The sequence below is a fragment of the Armigeres subalbatus genome, chromosome 3 (assembly GCF_024139115.2).
Source record: "Armigeres subalbatus isolate Guangzhou_Male chromosome 3, GZ_Asu_2, whole genome shotgun sequence".
Classification (NCBI taxonomy): Eukaryota; Metazoa; Arthropoda; class Insecta; order Diptera; family Culicidae; genus Armigeres; species Armigeres subalbatus.
Genome location: NC_085141.1, coordinates 174,736,005 through 174,761,556, shown reverse-complemented (window position 1 = coordinate 174,761,556; position 25,552 = coordinate 174,736,005). Strand labels below are relative to the sequence as shown.

Below are 25,552 nucleotides of genomic sequence, written 5' to 3'. Positions count from 1 at the left end.
AAATATCTGTATAAGATATATGTGTCGTCGTTATAAATTTTTGCAATAGCTCCACCCTAATATAATCGATTTAGAACCACACATAAATTAAATAATTGCTAATTCGAGACCACACATAAAATTTATTTGGATATATATTTTATTAGTAGTTCGCGTGGAGAATGGTTATGTGTGCGCTGATATACATCATGAGTTAAATCTATGGATTTTTGCCAATAAATCTAGAGTGCTTTGAGAATAGGTCGTATGTGCAAAAGAGAGTCTCTCTTTGCCTCCATTCTCTTTCGATTATTACAGACCTATAATAAAGTTTACTTCAGATTTCTTGGCAGATATCTAAAGATTATAGCTTTGTCTAGCGTTCTGAAGTGAAAATGTGGCAAAATATGCAAAATTAGCTTATGTACAAGCGAAAAAGAGCGTGAACAAAGAGAGCCTCTCTTTTGCACATACGACCTATTCTCAAAGCAATCTAGAAATATGTGTGGATTTTTAGTAGTGTACGAAAAGTTCCAATGCAAAATACAATACCTTATACCCCTATTATTATTTTCCGTGCATTGAATGTGTTGCGCAAAACTGATGGACGCCCCCTTCCGCTTGTTCACACGCTGGCACCACTGCTAATTACGTAACAGCTTCTGTCAATCGAAATGTCAATTTTTGTTGCATCTTCGTTTGATAGCTCGCGTGTGAGACTTTTTTCATGCGATTCGTGTTTTTCGGCTCGGTAGTGCGTTATCTTTTGCGTAATCGATGCGGATTTCTCATCAAAGAGTTTAAATTATAAAGTGTAGAAAATAGTGCAAGGAATCCAGAACGGATTTGTTTGCTCCGTGTTGTTATCTGTAGAAAAGAATTGCGATGGGAAACGTGCTCGCTGCTTCAAAACCGATCGCTGCCGGTGGCCTACCACCTCCCGCCCCAGCAGAACCAATCCCTGCCAGCCCGGAGCCAGAGAAACCTTTGGAGAACCCCGGTTCGATGGAAGAGCTCCATAAAAAGTGCAAAGATGTCATGCCAGCCAACTTCGAAGGCGCCAAGCTGATGATCAATAAAGGACTTAGCAATCACTTTCAAGTGTCCCACACCATTAACCTCAACTCCTCCAACACGAGTGGATACCGATTCGGAGCGACCTACGTAGGCACGAAGCAACTCTCCCCATCGGAGGCTTTCCCGGTTATACTGGGTGATATCGATCCGGCCGGGAATCTGAATGCCAACGTCATTCACCAGCTGACTCCGAACGTTCGGTGCAAGTTTGCTTCCCAAATCCAGAATCAGAAAGTCACTGCCGCACAGCTGACCACGGACTACAAGGGTCAGGACTTTACTGCGTCCCTCACCGTGGGCAATCCAAACATTATAAACAATTCCGGAGTTATGGTGGCGCATTATTTACAAGCGGTAAGTTATTTGATCTTTTGTGTAGTTGTTAATATACAAATCGCATAGACTTTTTTCCTATCTGAAGTATCTCACTTGAGGTTTTACAGTTTTCATTAATTTTAAAAATTCCTAAAACTATATAAAAAAAAAGTTGAGCGTTTTTCAAAGGCCAGGTCGTGTTATGCAAGATTTACCGCTGCTAACGACAAGTCATTGCCACTTGATTTCACCATTTTTTGTTGTTATCGCTATTTACTTTCTTTGCAACATATATATTGTACTATACTTTTTTTTAAGGTCACTCCTGACGGAATCCAAGTTTCAAAGTGCTCGCGTTTTCAGGGGCACATCACTCGATACGGAAGCAACGCACAACTGTCATTTTTATTATTTCACGCATGCTGCGACGCAGCAAAGCTAAATCAACAAAAATGACAGTTGTGCGACGCCCCCGTATCGAGTGGTGTGCCCCTGAAAACGCGAGCACTTTGAAACTTGGATTCCGTCAGAAGTGACCTTAAGTTTGCTCTGGACACGTATTAATATGGTTATTGAAAAATTTTGAACATAAAATAAGTGTGCAACTAGTTGCAAAAAAAAAGAAGATTTTTTTCAGTACAAGTTTTACGTTAAACTAGGAGTGCTGAAAAAACCGAGTTTTGCAACAAGTTGTACACGCTATTTTTGCAATGACGAAAAATTGGGCTCTAATATGATGAATCTGTACAAAAATTGTACAGTCTAAATTACTTCACATGATCTTATCTTTTCTCTTCTTAGCATTATATCCCCCACTGGGACATTGCCGCCTCGCAGCTCAGTGTTCATTCAGTACTTTCACAGTTATTAATTGAGAGGTTTCTAAGACTATGCTCACCGGTGCGAGTGTCTATTATAGGAACGAAATACGTTCATATATTATTAACGCACTTGTTCTCGCATCGGATGTTTCTATCAAGGTTGTTGAAGCACATTAATGTTTCGCTTCGGTCGTTGATAAATATCCGATTGCTATTCTAATCAGGTATGGGAAAAATAGTTGTTGAAAAGAATAAAATGTTATGTTGAAAGTTTGTCGGATGAAACATACGATCCATTGTATCTTTCGTATATTAAATGAGAAAATGTTAGTACGATTGGTGCGAATGATGATAAAACTAAATATTCATACACTAATTAATTCATTTGTGAAATTATGAAGAAAATTGTGTATCGAACTGGCGTGTTCGTGTTGTGTGTGGTGTGTTGATGCTTGAATCGTGCTTGTGGAAGCCGTAAGGTAGGCGATTATTTTTGGTTTGTTCTGCGAATGAAAACGATTGTATCGTGATTCGAGAAAAGGCGTGAGGGCCCATAAAAAATATTTTAGTTACTAGATTAAGATTGTCGCTTCGGTTCCCTTTGTTCTGCTGTCCGGAACATGTTGGGTACCAAGCTGTCAAATCGTATGGATTTTCCTTCTTTGACATTTAGTTCCCCTATCCTCGCCAGCAAAAGATGTTCCGGACAGCGACGACAGCGACAATCTTTATCTAGTAACTAAAATATCTTTTGGGCCCATTCACAAACTACATGACGTTTTAGGTTGTGGGAGGGTACTTGTCTGAGCGTGGAATAAGGACTTTATAAATTTCAGAACCCTACCATACATGAAGCATTAATAGAGGCTTGGTGTGGGTTGATAATGGTCAAGTTTAGCGTTATGTAATTTGCGAATGAAACTTAACCGCTGAGTGGATTAACCGGTTTTTACAAAGATTCTCAGCAACCTAATCGCAAGCATCGGATATTCTATCCGCAGCTTTCGGTTATTTTCTCCAGTAAAAAAAACTCTAGCACAGCCAGCCTGCATAAGTCAACAAAACATGGCTGCTGAAAAATCGAGTCATAAGGGATTTTTCACGCAAGAGAATTGCTGTTTTAATAGTTTAAGAAGTGTATAAATTTAGCGTAATAAAGCAGACATATGTTTGATACATTTTTTTAAAGAAGCAGTGGTTAATATCTCCTTGCAAATCGACGTATTATCGCTGAAATATTGATTAATTTGCATGATGAGCCAATGTTACATCCAGGGTCAACATTACCGCCGGTTACCCTATATCTTAGTTTATTTATTTATTTAAGGCCTACATCAACAGACTACTTATGTCCTAATGATGGTAATAAAAAAAAGATATAAGATATAAGTATACATATCGTCAAAAACTTAAAAAAAAAATGGACACAAACACTAAAACAGCTATCTATTGCGAAGTGAAAAATTCTTTGAATCTTCGACGCAGCGTCTGACGAGGCAGGTTGAAGTCGAATATTGTAGAAACCCTGTTGAATATACGCTGTAATCCTTCAATACTACCGTTCATACTGTAGTTAGTCCGACGAAATGGCATTCTTAACATAGCGTTATTGCGAAGTGTTCTCGGCTGTACGTTAATATTAATCTGTTCCAAAATGTCACTACAATCTATTCGGCCTTGCAAAACGTCTGCAACAAGTACAGCTCGAGCGGTGTTACGGCGTTCTCTTAGCGGCTCCAGATCGATAAGCCGACAGCGGCTTTCATAACTTGGCAGGCGTAATGGATCTCTCCACGGTAGTCTACGCAGAGCAAATCGTAGGAAGCGTCGTTGCACGGACTCAATTCGTTCGGCAACGTTCGTATAATTGGGATTCCAAACGGCGGAGCAATACTCCAGTATCGACCGCACCAGTGAGCAATACAAAGACTTTAGACAGTAAATGTCAGAAAATTCTTTACCCATCCGAAAGATGAAGCCCAGGGTTTTGGAAGCCTTACCTACAACGTATGAGATATGCATTTTGTACGTCAGCTGGGAATCCAAAATTACGCCCAAGTCTTTGACATGACTCAGACGTTCTATGCTGGTATTCAAAAGCGTGTAGTCGAATCTAACGGGATTTTAATCCGAGAAAAAGTGATCATCGAGCATTTTGCCGGATTGACTATCATACGGTTGACGTTACACCAATTGGCAAAGGATTCTAACTGACGTTGAAGGAAATAGCAATCTTCGATGGATTGGATTTGCAAGAACATTTTCAGGTCATCAGCATACGATAGGCGGGGAACTTCGAGTACAAAATTCACGTCATTGAAATATAGTAGAAAGACTAACGGACCCAAATGACTTCCTTGGGGTATTCCCGATGTAGCCACGAAGGAATCAGACCTGCAGTCGCCGATAGCAACCGTTAGTTGGCGGCCGGATAGATATGATCGGAACCATTCCAATAGAGTGCCATTTACTCCTAACTTGTCTAATTTGGCGATAGCGATGCAGTGGTTTAACTTATCAAAAGCAGCTGACAGATCTGTGTAGATGACATCTGTTTGAGCTCTTTTCGTCATGCTGTTCGTGATGAAAGATGTAAGGCACAATAAATTAGTACTAGTAGAGCGACCGGCTATGAATCCATGCTGAGTTTCAGACAGATACTGCTTGCTGTGAGAAAGCAGAGGATCCATCACAACGAGTTCGAACAGTTTTGATATTGCACTCAGCGAAGTTATTCCTCGATAATTGTCCACGTCACGTTTGTTCCCTTTCTTGTGCACAGGAAACATTTGTGCAATCTTCCAACATGAAGGAAAGATGCCACTGGATAAGGAAAGCCGAAACAGGAGGAGCAACGGATACTGCAAACTGGAAATGTGTCTTTTCAGGAAATTGGATGGAATACCATCGGGAACAGGTTTGATCGATGACTTTAGTTTTGATGCAGCAGAGGAGATCATTTCTTCGCTGATGTCGATAACACCTAGTACATGGCCATATAGGGGAACATTGTCTGCTGCGTGATGTACTTCGTTGTCGGTAAGCTGTTCATCGGTAAAAACGTCAGCAAACTTTAGCGAAAACAGTCTGTAGATCTCCTGCAGTGATGATACAGTTTCGCCCTTAAATGTCATAGAGGAAGGTAGGCCAGATTCCCCGCGTTGTTTGTTGACATGATTCCAAAACAGTTTAGGATGCGTTTTGAGATTGGTTTGGATCTCACTTTGATATCGGGAATAGCATATACGACTGACCCGTTTATAGGCGTTGTTGAGTCTGACGTAGTGATCCTTTAAGGAAAACGTGCGGTATTTAGTGTATTTCCTTAAGGCGGCTCTCTTGGCAGTTTTAAGTTCTCTTAATTCCCGAGTGTACCAGGACGGATGAGAGCTATTCTTGTGTACTTTTTTGGGAACATGTCGGTCAATAACGTATGCCAAGATATGCGAGAAAGTCGACGCAGCATTTTCGACATTATCGGCAAGTATAGCGTCCCAAGGCATATCAGATAGTACGTCGACAATGCTTTGATGATCGGCCTTCTGAAAGTTGTATGATACGGAAGCGGGAAATACATTGAACTCGTTGGCCAGGCTCACCGGAATTCGGACAACTAAAGGAGGGTGATGAGGGACGAGCTTAACCATGGGAGCTGGAGCTGCGGCGATGAACGGGGCGACATCTTGCTTGCTCACAAAACATAAGTCCAAGCAACGTTGATTCTCATTCGCTACATGATTGATTTGAGATAGCATCGCCGTGCTGTAGTCATCGAGAAGATGCGAAGCACCCGAGTGAAATACTGACCGATGTCCATCGGGATAGAGGAAACCATTGTGAGACGGTCTCCACGAAACACCGGAAAGATTAAAGTCGCCAATGACAAGAAGCTCATCCGCCGCTGCCATACCCTCGACTACGGTGAAGACGGAACGGCAGTGGGTATCTAAGTAGTCAACGTCACGTGTTCTATCTGGAGGTATGTACACGGCACAAAGGAAAATGGCGCTCTTCTTCAATTGGATGGATATCCAGACTTGCTCCAAACATTGCCACGTGGAATTTTCAATTAGCCTTGCCTTCAAACCACGCCGTACAGCAATGATGACACCGCCACCAGTAGATTTCCTACTATTTTCAGGATTTCGGTCACACCGATACGCTTCGTATTCAGTACCAAACACTTGACTCGAGAGTGTGCGATCATCAAGCCAAGTTTCGATCAGGACAATAACATCGTAGCACTGAGCTGATGTTGCTAGACGATAGCTGTCTACTTCTGAGTTGATACCGCCTACGTTTTGGTAGTAAATCAAGAGATCATCGGTGTCGCGATCGATCGACCTGGTTGATGATACTACCGGAGAACTGCTGGAAGTTAGATCCGAATCAGGCAGCGAATGTTCATTGTTGCATAGGTACTTGCCTGGAGTAAGGTGCTGGGAGATTTCCAATCCACAACTCAGGGCCAGGACGACTTGGATGAACTCTGGCAGCAGATGGCGCGACTGAGATAGAGGGATAGAGGGGAAAATCTCCCGAGAAGCTTACTGCGGTGCGTCCTGGACACTCTGCAGAGGCGACTGGCCAGCAAGCGACGATGGGCGAATAGGAGGGCGTGGAGATATGCGAGATACATTGTTCACTAGAATACAGTGCAGCTTTAGGAACAGACCCATTTGAATGTTGTTCATACTTGCCGAACACAGGAGTTCGGAAGACCCCATTTCTAGCCCCAAACGCAGGACCAGGACGACTGATGAACGCTGGCGGGAACGGCTCGACTGCGTTGGGGGGGTGCGGGGCTTCCTCAGTGCTAGCGGCAAGCGTGCGTCCCAGTGATGATACAGAAGAGGCACCAACAGGAGGAACGGGGACAAACCGATGGATGGTCAATGTAGCACACGATCAATCCCCATGGTCTATTGTCTCCACGGGGCTGATACTACCGAGAGCGCTGGAAAACGCAGATTGTTCAGGCAGAGCAGTGTTACCTTCATGTGTGCCATGTTACCTTCAAGGGAGTGCGGAAGACCCCTTCACCGAGCTCAAACACAGGACCGGAACGGCTGAAGATCGCTGGCAGGAATGGCTCGACTGTGATGAGTCGACTAGGGGCTTCCTCAGTACTGATGGCAAGCGTGCGTCCCGGTAGTGAAGATGATGTAGGTTCGTTGAAATAAGTTAACCTTCTAGATTTATTCCGGATAAGGGTGTCGTAAACTGGAACGAGCCGGCTTCGGGAGAAATCGTGATGGTTGGCGTATTCAGCAGAGGCAAGAACATGTTTTTTGAGCTGTTGTCTTCGAATTCGCGAAATAAAATTCCTTTGGGCCAGGTTTGAGTGTCAAGAGCTGCTTCTCGAAACTTGGGGTCGATTCCGATTTTGTAGGAAACGAAGCTCAGACGACTAGTGTCGATGCCTCGTTTTACAAGAGGAATGACTCTAACAGCTTCCTCACACTTTAAACAATCCTTTACTAGCTTTTCAACAGCTTCCAATTTAGCGCTTGGATGGATACGAGAAAGGTAAACCCAAAACAGTTGAATTGGCTCAGGTACGGTTATTACGCTAGCGTCGGAAACTATTTTCGTGCCACCAAGAAGAGGTTTATGCGACCCTATGTCTTCTTGACGACGTCTTTTGGATGGAGGTTGGCGGGTAGAGCCACTTTGTTGTTGAAGGACCGGAGAAGATGCAGCAATGCGTTTGGTTAGCTGAGCGATTTGTTGACCATGTTTTGTTAGTTCCATCCTGATTTAGAAAAATTAGAAAAATATTGGTATGTTAAGAATATGCTTCTGAACTAAAATCCATCCCCATTTAGGAGGCTCAAAGGACTTTTTTCTTAAAGGTTTAGAAGCCCCCTTCAAAGCGGCTTGTAAGCCTCCTTCCAAGATGCTCGAAAGCCATTTTTTAAAAGGATCATAACCCTACTTTCAAGAGGCTTGAGCTCCTTCCAGAAGGCTCGGAAGTTTTCTTTCAAGAAACTCGAAAGTCCCTTTCAAGAGGTTCAAAAGACTCCCTTTAAGAGACTCGGAAGCCTCCTTTCAAAAGGTCTTTTAAAAGGCTCGGATGCCTCCTTTCAAGCCTTCTTTCAAGAGGCTCGGAAGCCATTTTTTAAAAGGATCATAACCCTACTTTCAAGAGGCTTGAGCTCCTTCCAGAAGGCTCGGAAGTTTTCTTTCAAGAAACTCGAAAGTCCCTTTCAAGAGGTTCAAAAGCCTCCCTTTAAGAGACTCGGAAGCCTCCTTTCAAAAGGCTCAGATCTTCAAAGTTTTGTACGAAGCTTGACGTATAAACATAATTTAAATTGGAAGTTTTTACGAAAAAAACGAAAAATTAAAACAAATGTGTTAAAACAATGGAGACCCATATATCCCGTTAGTTTTCTGAGCCGTTTTTCATATATATTATTAGTTACGCTTATTTTCATTAGGGTGATAAAGATAAGAGGTATCTCAATTATTGCGTTCGATTCGAAGCGTACCTCTTAAGAAAAAGGTTGAGAACCGCTAAAGCATCAACTGAAACTGTCGTAGTGTGTATAATTACTAAAAAAATCGTACTACCTCTTCAATTGGTGCTACCTCCACTAAAAGTATAGTTACCCTATTGCTTCAAAAGAATTTGTTTATTTTTTATAGGTATAGAGATTTATTTGATTTTGCATAAAAAAAATAATTTTCAAGTTATTACGTTGTGCTCTGGATTTTTAATTGACCAACCACGCAGTCTGCGGAGGGTCCGCCAATCATCCTTGCTCGCTATGAACCTCGCCTTCTTGTTCCCGTCGGATCGTTGTCGAAAACTATTTTCACCGGATTACTGTCCGACATTCTGGCTACGTGCCCGGCCCACCGCAGTTTTCCGATTTTTGCAGTGTGAATGATGGATGGTTCTCCAAACAGCTTATGCAACTCGTGGTTCATTCGCCTCCTCCACGTACCGTCCGCCATCTGCACCCCACTATATATGGTACGCAGCACCTTCCTTTCGAAAACTCCCAGTGCGCGTTGATGGATGGACGAGCATCGTCCAGGTCTTGTGTCCGTAGAGGACTACCGGTCTAATAAGCGTTTTGTAGATAGTCAGTTTAGTACGGCAGCGAACTCTATTCGATCGGAGTCCAAAGTACGTACAATTTCCTGCCATTATGCGTCTCCGAATTTCTCTGCTGGTATCGTTATCGGAGGGTACCAGTGAGCCCAAGTACACGAATTCTTCAACCACCTCGATTTCGTCACCACCAATACAAACTCGTGGTGGGTGGCTTACGTTGTCCTTTCTTGAGCCTCTTCCTATCATATACTTCGTCTTTTCAATCTGATGTAGGCTTCCTTCATCCTCTCAAAATTACTTACTTGATACTTGATGGGCTACAGCTCTTCGATGAACCTACGCCGAATGGAGTATCCTTCTCCACTGGACTCGATCCTGGGCCAATCGCTTCCAGTCGCCCTGAACATTGAGCGCCCTCAGGTCCTTTTCAACTGCAAAAAGCCATCGTGTACGCGGCCTTCCACGAAGCCTGCGGCCTCTTCCGGGTTCTCTACTAAATATTATCTTCGCTTGACGTTCTTCCGGCATACGAACAACGTGACCAGCCCACCGTAGTCTGCCGTGTTGTATAAGCTTAATAATATCCAGCCCTTTATACACCTGGTACAATTCGTGATTCATGCGACGCCGCCAGATGCCGTTCTCCTGTTTACCGCCGAGTATTGTCCGCAGCACCTTACACTCAAACACTCCGAGAGCTCTCCGTTCAGCCTCCTTTAACGTCCATGTCTCATGGCCGTATAAAGCCACTGGAAGAATTAGAGTAGTATACAGCAAGAGTTTTGTTTTCGTTTGCAGACTACGGACCATGTACTTCGTTTTGCTGGTATTGATCGTGAGTACAATCCTCGCTGTCTCCCTCTTAAAAGGCGCAAAGGCTCTTCCACGGCACGGCGATCAATTCCGATAATATCGATATCGTCCGCAAATCCCTGGAGCATTATGCGATTTTGTGATAATGGTACCGCTTCTTTGCACACCAGCTCTCCTAATCGCTCCCTCGAGCGCTATATTGAACAGTAGATTCGAGAGTGCATCACCCTGCTTTAATCCATCTAAGGTAACAAATGACGTCGATATTTCATCCGCAACCCTTACACTTGATTTCGATCCGTCCAACGTTATACGATTCAGCCGTATCAGTTTCGCCGGAAAACCATGTTCAAGCATAATTTGCCATAATTCATTCCGTTTCACTAAATCGTACGCCGCCTTGAAATCAATAAACAGATGATGTGTCTGCAAGTTGTACTCCCGGAATTTATCAAGGATTTGTCTCAGGGTAAACATTTGATCCGTCGTTGATCGGCCCTCACGAAAACCTGCTTGGTATTCGCCGACGAAGGACTCTTCAAGCGGTCTCAATCTGTTGAACAGAATACGGGACATAATTTTGTACGCTGAATTAAGGAGGGTTATTCCTCGATAATTGGCGCACTCTAGTCTGTGCACTTTCTTAAAGAGAGAGCAAATGAGGCCGCCCAACCAGCTAGCAGGCATTTCCTCGTCTTCCCATATTTTCGACATAATATGGTGCAGAACTTCATAAAGCTGCTCACTGTCATGTTTGAGACTTCAGCCGGGAGCTAGTCCTTCTCTGCAGCCTTATTGTTTTTCAGCTCTTTAACAGCTTTTTTAACCGTCTAAGACGAGTTTTGTACTCTCCATTTAATTCTACCAATTATTTCGATATCTTTGCAGATACGTATTTCAACCACAACTGTGTGGTCGTCTTAAGTGTCTCGTACTTGACTCGACTTGAAGAAAACAATCGCAACTTACACTTCTTACAAGCAGGGTGATGCATTACATTATTTATTCTGTTCACCGATGCACCGTCACTTCCACTATTCAACAAAGTCTCGAAGTGTTGCTTCAACCTGGCAGCCACTATTTTATTTTTTTATTCCTTTATTTATTTGTTTTAGGCACTCTGTGTTACTTAACCGCTACTGTGCCGAGATCTACTGTGGTATTCTGCTTTGCAGAATCCACACAGAAACTATTTTTAGATTTCCATTGCCTTTATTGTTATCGTTGCCAGTCCATATCATCCCAAAACGCTACCGCATGGGCTGCGCATCTGGCGACTGACGAGAGTTTGGTGGAGGGGCTGGGAATCGAACCCATGACCATTCGCTTTTAAGGCGAACGTGTAGCCAACTACGCTACGGGACCCCCCACTTCGGTTTTATCTGTCAGCAAATTCCCTTGTTGATCGTTGCACATGACGGGAAATGGCGCTGTCTTTCGCATATCGTTCTGCTTCTTTTTTTCCTGCGCCTCGCTATTAGTGATTAAATCACTTGTTCTTCATATTCTTTCTTCTTCCTGCGGTGGCTTCGTTTTTCGGCTGCTCTTGCTTCCTTGTACCGATCTCTATTCGATCGGATACCCGACACCAACATCCGGCTTCTGGCAATGTTCTTCTCCGCCCTGGGTCGCCTCTGTACAGTGCCTACCACTTCTCGTGCAGTTGTGCTCACCGCTCCATGGATCGACTCCCATAGATCGTTGATGTTGTCGCTAACGTTGATTGCACTTATCAGTTCGTCGAGGTTCTGGCGGTACTCAGCCGATACTCTTCCGCCGACAATCGCTGGATATTGTAACGCATCGTTCGCTGTGATCGTTCGTTCGATACATTTGACAACCGTGATCGAATTTTACTGATAACGAGGTAGTGATCAGAGTCAATGTTCGGACCTCTGAATGTCCGCACATCGATCACATCCGAGAAATGGCGCCCATTCACCAGAACATGGTCTATCTGGTTGCAAGTTTCACCATTTGGGTGTCTCCAGGTGTGCTTTTGGATGTTCTTTCGTGCAAAGTAGGTGCTACTGATGGCCATCCCTCTGGCAGCAGCAAAATTTACTAGCCGTAGGCCGTTTTCATTGGTAGCGGAGTGAAGGCTCTCCCTACCAATCATGGGACGGAAAAAGTCCGTTAGCGCCTCCGATAACAAATTTCACGTCATGCTTTGGGCACTCCCAATAGGCTTTATCAAGACATTCATAAAACGTGTCCTTCACGTCGTCGGATTTATCGTTTGTCGGTGCGTAAACGTTGATTAGGCTGTAATTGAAGAATTTGCCCCGTATCCTCAACACACAGATTCGTTCGCTAATGGGTTTCCACCGCATCACTCGCTTCATCTGCTTGCCCATCACTACGAAACCAACTCCATGCTCTGCTTTTCCGCCGCCGCTGTGATAGATGTTATACTTGAATGCAGTGTTGGTCGTGGGGTCCACGGCTCGGAATTCACGTTCTCCGGATCTAGGCCATCGGAATAGCGGCCACGTTCACTCCAACCTTCTGCAGTTCACGAGCCAGAAGGCTCACTCGTCCAGGTTCATTTAGGGTCCTGACATTCCAGGTACCGAGTTTCCAATCATAGTCCTTATTTCGTTGCCGGGTCGGTTGCCAAAAATAACGTTTCTCTTTTTCTTCTATCTCCATTTTTCGTGGTATTTGAGAGGCTTCAGTAAGCTTCCTTACCGGGGTCGCGTTACCTACATCGCGCTGGTGGGGCTGCCACCTTAGGTATAGCTATCATAATCATATAATGTTATACCTTTCAATAACCCAATTTGAAAGAAAGGTTTCTTGACTATGGATCACTATGCAAATCATTCAATTTGATTATTCATTGTCACTATTCATTAATCATATCGATCGTTAATCATTAATCATACACATATTCTGTCAACATTTAATCACGATCGGTAATCGTTAATCATACTTCAAACGTTTTGTTCATTAATCATAATCGTTAATCATCGTAAAAAAAATATTTTTTTCTTTAATCATACACACTTAAATTTTTCCGCCGAGATCTCAGCATGTTTTGTTTATTTTCCCGAGGTGGGCACAGGGTTGCCACATATACAGATTATTCTGTATTTTACAGATTTTTGGGGTAGAGCGGTGACCAAGAATCTATATATACAGATATACAGATTTTCAGCTAAATTACAGATTTTACAGATTTCCTGAAGAGTTAAGTACTTATATAAATAATTACTATTAATAAATATTTGTTTTCTATGAGGTTTGAGGATTATAAATTTATATTCTTCGCCAAACTGATCTTATTGAAGGCTATTCTCAAATTAGCAAAATCTTAATTTAAAGAGAAAGAACATGTTGACTCTAGTTTTACTTTTTATTAACAGTTCATGCGAATCAATGATTTTGAAACCAGACTATGCACCGTAAAAAGTGTTCAGACTATATTTGATTACAGGGGTCTCAGAAAAAGCTCAAGCAATAATTAAAGAAAATCAGATCCTTTTTCACATATCCAGAAACAATTATTCAGTAGTTCTGTTTAGTGGGTTTAGTGTGACTAAGCAATGTGGTTGGTCCACTAAAGCTGTTGCGTATATGGCTACAACAGTTAATGACGGAATTTTGACAGATTCTATTCACATATTATTGAATTTACATCTTTTTCAACACAAAGTTTACTCAAAAACCTTTTTGATTGGGTTTAGATGGATACAGATTTTTTGGCAGATATGAAGATTTCTTGGAGAAAATATACAGATTTAAATGTGGCAACCCTGGGTGGGCACCGCCGACTTTCAGCAAACATAATTTTTGCCGAGATCTCATTAAAAGTGACGTTTCAGTTGCCGAGATACAGCAAATATTTTGCTGAGAATCAGTAATAAACAAAATTTTCTGCCGAAGTTCAGTTTTGAAATTTACTGAGCTACAGCGGTGCCCAATTTTGCCGAGCTCGAAATAGAAAAAGTTAGTGTGTAATCTTTAATCATTCTCAAAAATGAATAAATCATCAATCATAATCGTTAATCATAGAGTTAAATGATTTAATCATTACCAATTTAATCATTCATTGGAAGCTTTATTCATTAACTCTCGCAGACGCTGTTTGAGCCACACCTCCTGGTGAACAGACGCTCGAGGGGTACCTTCTCACTCTAGCTGATATCAGAAGGACAACAGTGCCCAGGCTGCACTACCAGCTAAGTACACAACACTTAGCTGGCGGTCTTTTGCCATCGGACGATCCGTGGAAGCGTGAGATAGAAACTTGTGGGGACCAGAGCTCTAATGGGCGCTCCTTCCTTGATGTCAACCCACCATTTAGTAAGGCGCGTACCCCAAAACGCCACCGTTTGGGCTGCGGTTCCGGCGACTAACGAGGGTTTGGTGGAGGGGCTGGGAATCGAACCCATGACCATTCGCTTGTAAGGCGAACGTGTAGCCAACCACGCTACGGGACCCCTTTTGTAGTATGGAATTACGCTTCCAAATTATTCTGAGACCATGGGAATCCCCAAGCAAAAACTAATAGCATTTTCGTTGAATCTTATGGGTGGATTCCTAAAAAGATGCTTTATCGATCTTCTTTTACTAACCCTCTAACGCGATACATCTTTTTCTTCACAATTGGCATTACTGAGCAGGGACTGAATCCTAAAGAGAATGAACAAGTCTCTCACTTATCATCTCTGTATACATATACGATATGTAGCATACCGGGATTCCTATTCATGTGGGACTGTAGTATTCGTCTATAACTTCCTGCGTTGTATTCAAAATTGCGATAGTTCTGTTGTAGCTCGAAGATATTTACTTGTGTAGGGGAAAGTGGGACAACATGGCCATCATAAGCGGTAACCCTTATAAAATAGTGAAACTTCTTCGAAATCTGCTGATTTGTCCGTGAAACACCTTTACGATGACCTGTATTTCACATATGTATCAATTAACACGAATTAATGGCGTTTCAGTATCTTATAAACTGTTTTAAAAACAGCTGTTTTTATGTTGCTTATATTTACCATATGGGGCGATATGGCCAACCCCTCCGGACAAGACGAGCAAGGACCAAACATTATATCAAAAGTGTTCTGAATTCAATTAGAACGTGTGACACATTTCTTGCACTTCTAGGGATTATGTGCAAAGATGCTTCACTAGAAAATTTCGTATTCCATGTTGATCTGTTGACCACTGGCTCTACGACAATATCTTAATTTACCTAAAGCTATTTTTTGCGATTAAAACCATATCCGTTATTTTAAATCATCTCAGATTTAGGCAGAAACTATTTTGATAATTTTTAAATGCATTTAAGGTTTAGGCGCAACTTAATCCTGGAGATGACTTTGTTCCTAATACAGTTAGCAATACCGGCCTAAGTCGACATATATCCAAAGATTTATATCTTTTTGATAATAATTACTGTAAATCTCCTCAAATTATATATATATATAGGCTTTAGTTATATACTATCTTTGGTAGATATTAATTTGTGCTGAAAAATAATTCATTTAGTCTTTAAACCTTAAACTATGTAATTACGAAATTATAAAAAAATTCGAATTCCAACTAAACCATCTTAAAATCAATATTTCAAGAACAAATGGCCGGGGTTCTGACAAATCGCACCAAGTGCCAACAAATAAATACCCATTTTTCTTTCCAAGCTTTCGCTTAGCAGATTTAACTGATTAAAAATCGTATTGGATTTCCCACTACCTCATAACTAAGAATATCCTACAACAAATGTGTGGTTGAATTGATATGAAATGTTTTCCGTTTTACTTTTACGTTTTACTTTACTGACCAAATGAGGTTGACAAAGTGCGTTTTTCAGTTGTATAGCTACATTATTGTTAACCATCACTTGCAATAATAATGCTCACTTGAGTCATCAACGTTGGCTGTCTAGTCCCATATAGCGATCTTGCCCCACTTTCCCCTATACACTTCTTCATTGCCTGATTGAAAATAATACAGATAGTAGGGTAGGATGGGGCAAGATGGGTCACCTAAGGCGAACCCTCAATGCCTTAAAATAGAAACATTTTAATGTAGCTTTTCAACGTGGATCTATAAGAATAGCTCATAATCTGTAAGCCAGCGATATGAAATAACAAAAATTCTACTTTTTATTTCATTTTCAGTCATTAAAGTAGAAGTCTATTTTTCTGTCAATCAAAAAATGCTGGGGCAAGATGGGCCAAACAGCGGTTCAAGATGGGTCACCTTTAAATTCTGCAATTCAAAACACCATCAGCTGGTAGCGGAATCCTTCACCTACCTATTGATGGTGTTTGTTTGCGTGGGAGAGCTATCAGATTCGTCAAATCGTCGTTTGAATCTTTGTTTACAAAAGCAGATAAGTCGTTTTGAAAATTTTGTCTTGAATTAATAATGTTTTTATTCACAATATTAAATTACACACAGATAGATGAGTTTAATGCCAATGATGTTATTGAATAAAAAAGGATTTTAAAGCCTCGGATTAAGAAATGGCACTACATTTAAAAATGTCTGTAATTTCTCATGAAAACGAGTATTGCTTTTTTAAAGACAAAAATATACATTTTTAATTAACAAATTAACATCATTATGCTCAAAAGTAACCTTAGAATGATCACATCAGCAATGAAAAATATGTTTTGAATACGAACTATGTCCTTTAGTATGTGCTGACCCATCTTGCCCCATTTGCAAGTTCGTGTTAGAATGTTTAATTTTCGACCAAATTTATTTATTTCAATGCAGTTAGTACAACATTACTTATAATACTTTCACTATATTACTAAAAATGTTTTAAGACTGCTCGACGAGATTACACGTTTTATAGAAAATGTGTTTCGCATAAGAAACAATACTGAAAAATAATTTACCTTGTCATACTCTACCAAAATGAAATTTCATCATCAAATCGAGTGACAATAAAGTAGAACCAAATTATTCCTCCTACAAAGTCATAATCTCCACATTAAAATGTATACGATGCTTAAAAATGGCACTGACCCATCTTACCCCGTGACCCATCTTGCCCCGCCTAACCCTACAATCATTTCCAAAAGAAAATAACTTTCAACATTTTTCCTTCGCAGGTAACCAACAAACTAGCGCTCGGCGGAGAGCTAGCATATCAGTATGGACCACAAGTGCCCGGTGGTCAAATAGCAATAATGTCCGCTGCCGCGCGGTACGCTGCCGAGGTTGGAACCTGGTCCGGTACGATTGGGCTCGCCGGATTACACGTCTGCTATTACCAGAAAGCCAGCGATCAACTGCAACTGGGCGTCGAGATAGAAACCAGTCTCCGGATGCAGGAAGCCGTAGCCACTTTGGGCTACCAGATCGACCTGCCAAAGTCAGAGCTTGTGTTCCGCGGTATGGTTGACACCAACTGGTCAGTGGCGGCCGTATTGGAGAAAAAACTACAACCGCTGCCATTTACCTTCGCGCTTAGTGGCATATTAAATCACACCAAAAACCAGTTCCGGTTGGGGTGCGGACTAATCATCGGTTGAACAAAAGGTAACACATTTGTTGGGCATTTTAAACAGAGTTCAAAAACCACACTTCGAAGTGCAAGTTTGATCGCATTTCCTCTAGAGTGACATTCTTAGAGCTGTCAGTGACCCCGGGGGATGAAACACAATATTAGTCTGTTAGCATAAAATGAAAGCAAATGAAATATAGCGGATACATTACAAAATGACAAAGGATCTATCTGAATAAAGAGTAAATATTAAATATAAATGCGCTTGGAAAACACTGATGTTTAGTTTGTCTTACCTCCCGTTGTAGTTCACATGATCCTCGAAGCATTATTGTTGTTAGCCAACAGTCACTAAATTAAGTTGTGCTTAATATTACGGTTCCTTTTACGTAACAATAAAATGGTTCAACAGATGCTAGTTTCATCAGTGGAAAGGAATGAAAAGAAAACCTTTTTGATTTTTGCCCTTTTCATGCACCAAGATGTGTGTAGCTCAACTTCACTAGATCTAATAAGGCAGGAACAAATATAAATTCCTTTTTCTCTTTGTATAACGAAGGGTGGGAAATAAAAAATAAATTTACAAAATCCCAAGTTCAAGTTCTAGGATTTAAAAAAAAATCTGAGAAAGTTGGATATTATTATTTTTATAATAAAATTTCGAATTTCCCTTAAATCCAAAAAACCCTGTCCACGGATGATGGGGTCAACGTTGATAAGTCAAGTGTCTGCATATTGTTAAAATTGTGAAATAATTTGTTCTTTTATAGTACACATTGCTAGTATTATTAGTACTCACCACATTACCGTTAGACGAAAACGAGATGAATTTAATTGCATCCGAGTAAGGTTACACTATAAGCAGTACTGAAGTACGTATTTTAATCCCGGTAACATTTCAATTTAACAGAAACGCGTCGAGTATTTTTTGCCAATATATAGAAAATAATTAAACACTTGATATATCATACCTCCATGCAAATACTTAGAGAAGGTGTCGCATGATCTAACAACATCTTCTTGAGTATATGCTGCGGAGGTTCCGGCAGGGTCTAGTACCAGTCTTAACTAACAAAATACTAACACAAAAGACTGGGAAGCAAACGATCATCCATTGCACCAATTGTAGTTCATAGTTCAGTATACAGTAAGTAGTGAAAGTAGATATTGTAGATTTACTAATTTTGCTTCATATACGGTGATTGTATTCGATATTTCTTCTCAGTAATCTTTGTTATTTTACTCTTACTTTTACTGCATGGATCAACGTATAAACAAACCTGTTTCGCTCTTCATTTTTTTTTTTGGGTTAGGAAAAATAATACATACTCCAATGCAGTGGCGTAGTCACGGGGGTGGTTTTGGGTATAAAACCCCCCCCCCAAAAACAACATTTTTGGAAGAAAATTTTTTTTTCGAAAAAAAAAATGTTCAGAAAACCCCCCCCAGACCAATTTTCTGGCTACGCCACTGCTCCAATGTAAAGAAAGATTGAAGGACATAGGAGACGTGACTAAGTGTATTCTGAAAGACAAATAAAATTAGTTGACTACCTTATAACACAGTAAATGACCGATAGGGAATGAACTCATGATCAGCGCTAGACGATAAAACAAGAGATAGAGTCACGTTTAACTGAGACCTTAGCAACCTATGTACATGAGAATAGACCATATGATGCTTTCATCCACTATCCTTTTCTCTACATGACTAATAGTTTGACCACCTAAGATCGTGAGGAGGATATCAATCAATGTCTTTTTAAGCCCATCATCAAATGGAAGCTCACGAAATGGTTTGAAATCTTTACTGACTGATTCTAGTTCCGAGACGATGATGATGCTATGCAAGGCCGTCATAAGTCCACAAAGATAGCGTTTTCTTGGAACATGGTTAAAAATATGTAGTTGTTAAAATAGCAGGCTCAATTTTTTTAAGATTGTTTGGTGAACGGTTCTAAACTGTGGCCAGTTTTGGCTTTTCGATTCGGTTTCGACTGCTTTCACTAGATAATTTTTAAAAACTTTGGACGATTATTGATATTCATCAAATTGTAATACGATATTTTAGTTTCAAAATAAGTTTTCATGAAAGGTGTTTATTTGAAATATAGTCAGCAATTCAAATTTAACGAGGTGTATCGTGTATACCTATACCATATACACATCAACATAATTGTATTTTATGTGACCAAAAGATCCAACGAGTAGTACATATTTTTAATGATGTTATTCATATAAATCAATGCTTCATAATCGTAAAATTCATTCATTCAGCTAGGAAATAGACGCAATGAAGCATTACCATACCATTGATAACTGAATCTTGGACCAGACTTTAAAGACTTGAATTTTGAAGAGCGGAATAGAACATGACCATTTGACTACTGAAATTTATGATATCAGACAGTACTGTAAAGGATATGACGCCATAATCTTGATCAACCGCCAAAATAATGGAAGCTCTCAGATTAATATGTCGATTTATTGCAATAGTACTTAAATTAATTTATTGTATATTTACGATACCATTTAAATTATTCCATGTTGAAACAAAGTCCACTAGTATGATCCCATCACATTACATCAAAGTGTTATGGCTCGGCTGCGGTGGTGGGCGGTGACGCGTTTTGACAGAGAATACAGAATTACTGTCAAGATGCGCCGTTGCGTTAATCGCTGTAAAACGGCCTTTACTTGGAGATGGCATCAGTACCACCCGTTGTCAACATAGACTACTATTCGGTATTGAATGTCGGCTCCAAGAAAACATTAAATCAACTTTACATGTTAATTATTCGGAAAACATTCATGCGCGTGATGAGCTTTCATTATTATTATTATTTGTTTTTTAAACTGACAGACTGCGGGAAGGGAAATGTATCGGTATGATCACAATACGAACCCAGACCGCAGTGACCTAGTGAGCAACATAGCTTGAGTCGTCTGCTAGTATTGTGTATCACATGGAGAGCCCAGCCGAGATACCAGTCTATTAAGACTACAACTGGTCAACTCTCGAAAAAAAAAGAATTTCCCTTAAATCCAAAAAAAAAATCAGAAGTGTTATGTACAAGACACAACCGCCCAACGTAAACTACGTAAGGCAGTTTTGTTCATTGGGATTGTAGTGCCATCATGCATGAATATTTTTAGAAAATTCGTTTGATTACTTATGTCACTGGTTTCGAACAAAACTAGCGTATCTTAAGATATGAAAATGGTTGGATACGACAATTGTTTAAAAAATTTACTATGAAAACCCAAATTTAGTCCTCAGTGGTAATGATGCCTTTCTTGGATCCGAATTGCCTACATTTGGGTTTTGAAGCATTTGATGAAATATTTCAATAGAAGAAGCCCTAGGGAAGCATTCGTTTGCAACATTTATTATTCAGAAACATTCCTATCATAGGCATATCTTGTTTTTCGTGCATCACTAGAAATCATAAAATGTCAATCATGTACCAAAACCCAATTAATTTGGTTGTGGTGCGCGCGAGTAGTAAACGTTGCGGACGGGAAAAGATAGTGTGTGTGTTATTACATTCTAACTCCTACTGTCTGGCAGTGTTGGTAAAATCTCAAAATCTCAAATCTCATCGGCGATTCAAACCATGCGTGAGTCAAATCCCATCAGAATTATGACCGAGAGATTTGCTCATGATTTGAATCGCAATTTGCATCACTGCATGATATTTACGTGTTCTTCATTGTTGAATGCATTGGATTAACTATTTTTCGTCTAAAACAATGGCTAATAATTATATATAAACAAAACATACGTCTCGATTGCGTTTTGACGCTTTTTAGAACGAAATCATTTTTCGGTGAGTGAACGAAGCAATGCGATTCTGGCCGAGAAACTCAAGCGCGATGCTTCCCCTACAGAATCGCAGGCGAGTTAGCTCGTGCATGAAACCTCGATGATTCAGATTTGAGTATGATTCTCCCAACACTGAGTGTCATTATGGATAAAATATTCGTGCAAACATTTTATTAATATCATTGCAAGACTGTTGAATCAGGGAGCAAGAAGGTGATAGCTCTATTGTATCTCATATAGCCTTTTTCAAGAACGTATGCGCTCCGAAGTTTTTGTTGTGTACAATAAGTACCGCATTATTGCACCCACGTATTATAAAAATATCTTAAGTGCATTCACACTTCCTGAATCAAAGTTAAATCCTTCTGATTCAGGCGCGCATTTAATTGGACAACATATTATTAGGCCGATATAAATATATATATTTTTTTTAAATATGTCTCACCCACATCGTTATTTTGCTCAAAAATAACAACTTGAGGGGGGTTTTAGGAGGTGAGCTAGCCCAGGGCTGCAAACCTCTATAATAAAGAAATAAAAAAAAATATGTGTTACGGCCTTATTAGTTTTCAGTTTGCAAAAAAATGCATTTTCCAAAGTCGTTTTTTAATATAAATTGATTGCATTACTAGCAAGGGCATTGGCATTGATAACAATTATTGATCGTCTCATGCCTGCACAAACATGCCCCTATCTGGATTATAGATAGTGGAATATATAGATGAGCGAAGATAAATCCTCTGTCTCCAAACGAACTGTCAAACGTGTCTCCAAACGAGCATGACGTCACGATTTCAATGAGCGATTCCAAGCAACAGCATCAAAATTTAAGAAAATTTTTAATTCATGATTTTCTATTGAGTTGAAACTTTGCACAGTTTTTCAATTTCATCTAAATCGTCATTTTTCGATATCAAATCTTCATATTGAGTCACGACTAACTTTTCAAAAGGGTGTATGTGAAAATGGTTCAAAAATATTTAAAAAGCTGCACAGCAAAAACGGAATGTTCGATTGTTATGATTTTTTCAGCAAAGTTAGAAAACTAAATGGTGATTCTTAAGAAAATGTGCACAGTAAAAAAAAAAAATTTTTTGCCTTTAAAAATATCATTTTTGTCACAAAAACTCAAATATCTCAAAACCCTATCTTTTTTCGAACGTAATTTTTTAGGAAAACGGTCCATTATATTAGCTATCTACCATAAAAATTTGGTGATGGTAAACTAATAAACAAAAAGTTATGACATTTCAAACATTTCACAATTTTCACATATAGTAAGAAAAAAAATTTCCGTATATTTTTTTTCAAGAATCGCAGTTTGATGCTGATTTTATTGTTAAGGGCCTTGCGTGAGTTAAACAAGTTGTTTGTATGATATTCCATATTTATGTATTCATCGATATTATGTATATTATATGTATAAATATTATATGTATAAATAAATAAAATGAATTAATATTATCCTAAGTATTAAATTAAATGTGGCAGTTACACAATGTTGTTATAGAAACTCTAAGAGTTTTGGGTTTGAATTTTGGTATGGGTTATGATATCATGAAAACAGTTTATTAATACTTATTTTTATTTATTTTATTCAAATTTTTAAAATATCGAACACTTTTGAATTATTATCAGCACAGTTTGAGTATAGTTTTGCTTTAATTTTATTTTCCGACAATGGAATGAAACAGTGAAATTTTTGGGTTCCTTGGATCGTTTTCGCGTTATTAAATTGCTCGCTGAGCTCTGAAGCCTTTATTTCGTACTCTTCAGTAGCAGTAAAACAAAATGATAATTTGGTTAAATCTTTTTCTTTTCTACGATTTGCCCAATCAAAAGTTCTTTCGCAGTTTTAATTGGATGCTCACGTTCTTTGGCTAAACTTGCTCTTGTGGCCATGCGCTTTATTGTTCCTCCAATAGCATCACAAGGACCTTTGCCATGTGATGTAGCAAAAAAATGCCATTCTGCATCAATTCCGTACATTGATTTAAATTGACATAGGCTCGAAAAATTCTTACGATTTTTGTACTGCGACGCTGCTCCATCAGACATGAAATATATATGACTTCTTTATGCTTATCAACGCGTAAAAAGTTAATCATTTTTTCAATGAACAAGTTTACGGATACTGAATCGTGTCTTAAATCTTCGGAAATTATAATAAAACTTAAGTGTTCAATTTGCGTACTTCCATTAAAATAAATAACGAATGGATGAATTGTAGCTTGTTGTACGTTCCAGTGATGGGACTGCACTTCATCTTGCAATACAAAGCTGTAATTTTCAGAAAAATCACAAATGACTAAAAATTCACCATTTTGTAAAGTATTTTTCGTATTTTTTAAAAAGCTGGATTGTTCTGTTTTAATGAAATCGTGAGGGATTAAACTTTCTAATTTCAAGCAAAAATATGACACAAACTCATCTACAGGTTTTACAATAGTTTCTATGTCACACCTATCCGTGGTCACCCATTGCTCAAATGATAACTGATCAATATATTTTTCTTCAAACTCAGCGAATAAAGTATTTTCCAATGATGAAGAATCTGGACAATCCGAACAAGATCGTAGATAGCAATTTGATGTTGTATTTTCACACAAAAGACTACCAGTTAACATTTTAATATCCTTTGTTAAATTGATTCTTTTCAAACTATGTAAAATAAGATTAATATTCTCATGGGTTGTGCACACACACATTATGTGTTCCTGAATTGGAAAGAAGCTTACATTGCCTTGGCCGAAGGCTTGCAAATGAGGAAAAACCTATTTTAATATTATCGTGAATTTCCTTGAAGCGTGTGTACGCTTCTTTCAAAGTCGTCATCATTAATCGTTTTTGGATTGCTTGACGCTTTCCATCTTTTTTACTGATACATAATCTTTTTGACCAGGCATAGCTCGACTTACTTCATCATCTTCAAAATATTGAACTACTATTTCTTTTGTCTCATCTGTTAATGCAGTACTAGACCTAGTATTTTTGGTTGAAAGACAGTTATTCTTCAATTGTTTTGCCTCTTTTACTGTATTTCTATTGGTTTTGAACTCATCAATGGCATCCTGAATAGACCACGAACTTGGCAGCATCGACAAAATCAATAATTTTTCTTTCCTTGTCGTGGCTGCATTCGAGAACCTTTCCTTCATATTTATAATTACCTCATCGTAGTCTGTATTTTCCACATCATCAGGTCCTAATTTGAAGAGGTTTCTTCGTACAGCTTCGTTTATTTCACGGTATTTTTTCTCCGGGTAATAAACGTAGTCCATCTTACTCCATTTAATCAGAGTCACTTTTATCCCAGCTATGCCCTCGTTAAAGCGTTCGATGTTGACCTTTTGGATACACTCATCTTCCGATTGATTTGTTGAAACAGATTTCGCTGATGGTACGGTGGCAAGGCTCTCAGCACTTAATACTTCTGGTAAATCCTCAGTTGTTGTCGATACATCTGGCAATTCCTCAGTTGCTGTCGTTTTCGAACTTCCTGCGCTCTGCTCAACCGATGATATACAGATTGCTCTTTTGTCAACGTTTAGACGGCAGGACGTGCAAATGCGTAAATTTGTATTCAATGTGGACATTGGAGCATAACCAGTCGCTTTCATCTATGGTGCTTTCGGTGAGATTTCGTAACTCTTTTGAACACTTTTTTCCATCAAACGGCCTACAACAGTTGAGAAAGCGGCTACTCATGTTGTTCGTAATATTTCAATAAACAAAATCACTTTTAAGTTTTTACTGACTAGTTTGGTGTCATTTGCTTGACTGAAGAAAAAAATTACTATAAGATCTTTAACAACCTTAGTAGTAGTAATTTTTTTGCTTTTTCGTGAGCATTGTCATGGTATGTACCTATCATGCATTTGTTGTTGTTGAAGATACCCGTTTCCTCCCGATCATAAGTCTATTCTCTAAGAGGTATATTTTTTGCAGGTAAACTATAGACGTACACGTGTATATAAATCTTTGATTTTGCAGCTTTTGTCTTAAAAATAACATTTCTGATATGTTTCTATCAACGTTATTATCAACAGGTTTCAACACTATTAAAAGAATTTTTCGCCAGTCACGTGCAATGAAAATTATGACACTATCAATACTTTTGATCACAACACTGGATCGTGTCTAAGTTTCTTATAGATGCTATGAATAATTAAATCAAAATATCAT

General features: G+C 39.4%; 1 protein-coding gene across 1 annotated transcript; it reads left to right on the top strand.

Annotated features, from left to right (window-relative positions):
* The first annotated feature begins 662 nt into the window (after nucleotides 1-662).
* LOC134225336 (mitochondrial import receptor subunit TOM40 homolog 1-like) lies at nucleotides 663-17,955 on the top strand. The gene is made up of 2 exons (XM_062705311.1): nucleotides 663-1,410; nucleotides 17,148-17,955. Exons 1-2 carry the CDS (start codon nucleotides 865-867, stop codon nucleotides 17,568-17,570), a joined length of 969 nt encoding a protein of 322 aa, XP_062561295.1. The 5' UTR covers nucleotides 663-864; the 3' UTR covers nucleotides 17,571-17,955.
* Nucleotides 17,956-25,552: the final 7,597 nt, after the last annotated feature.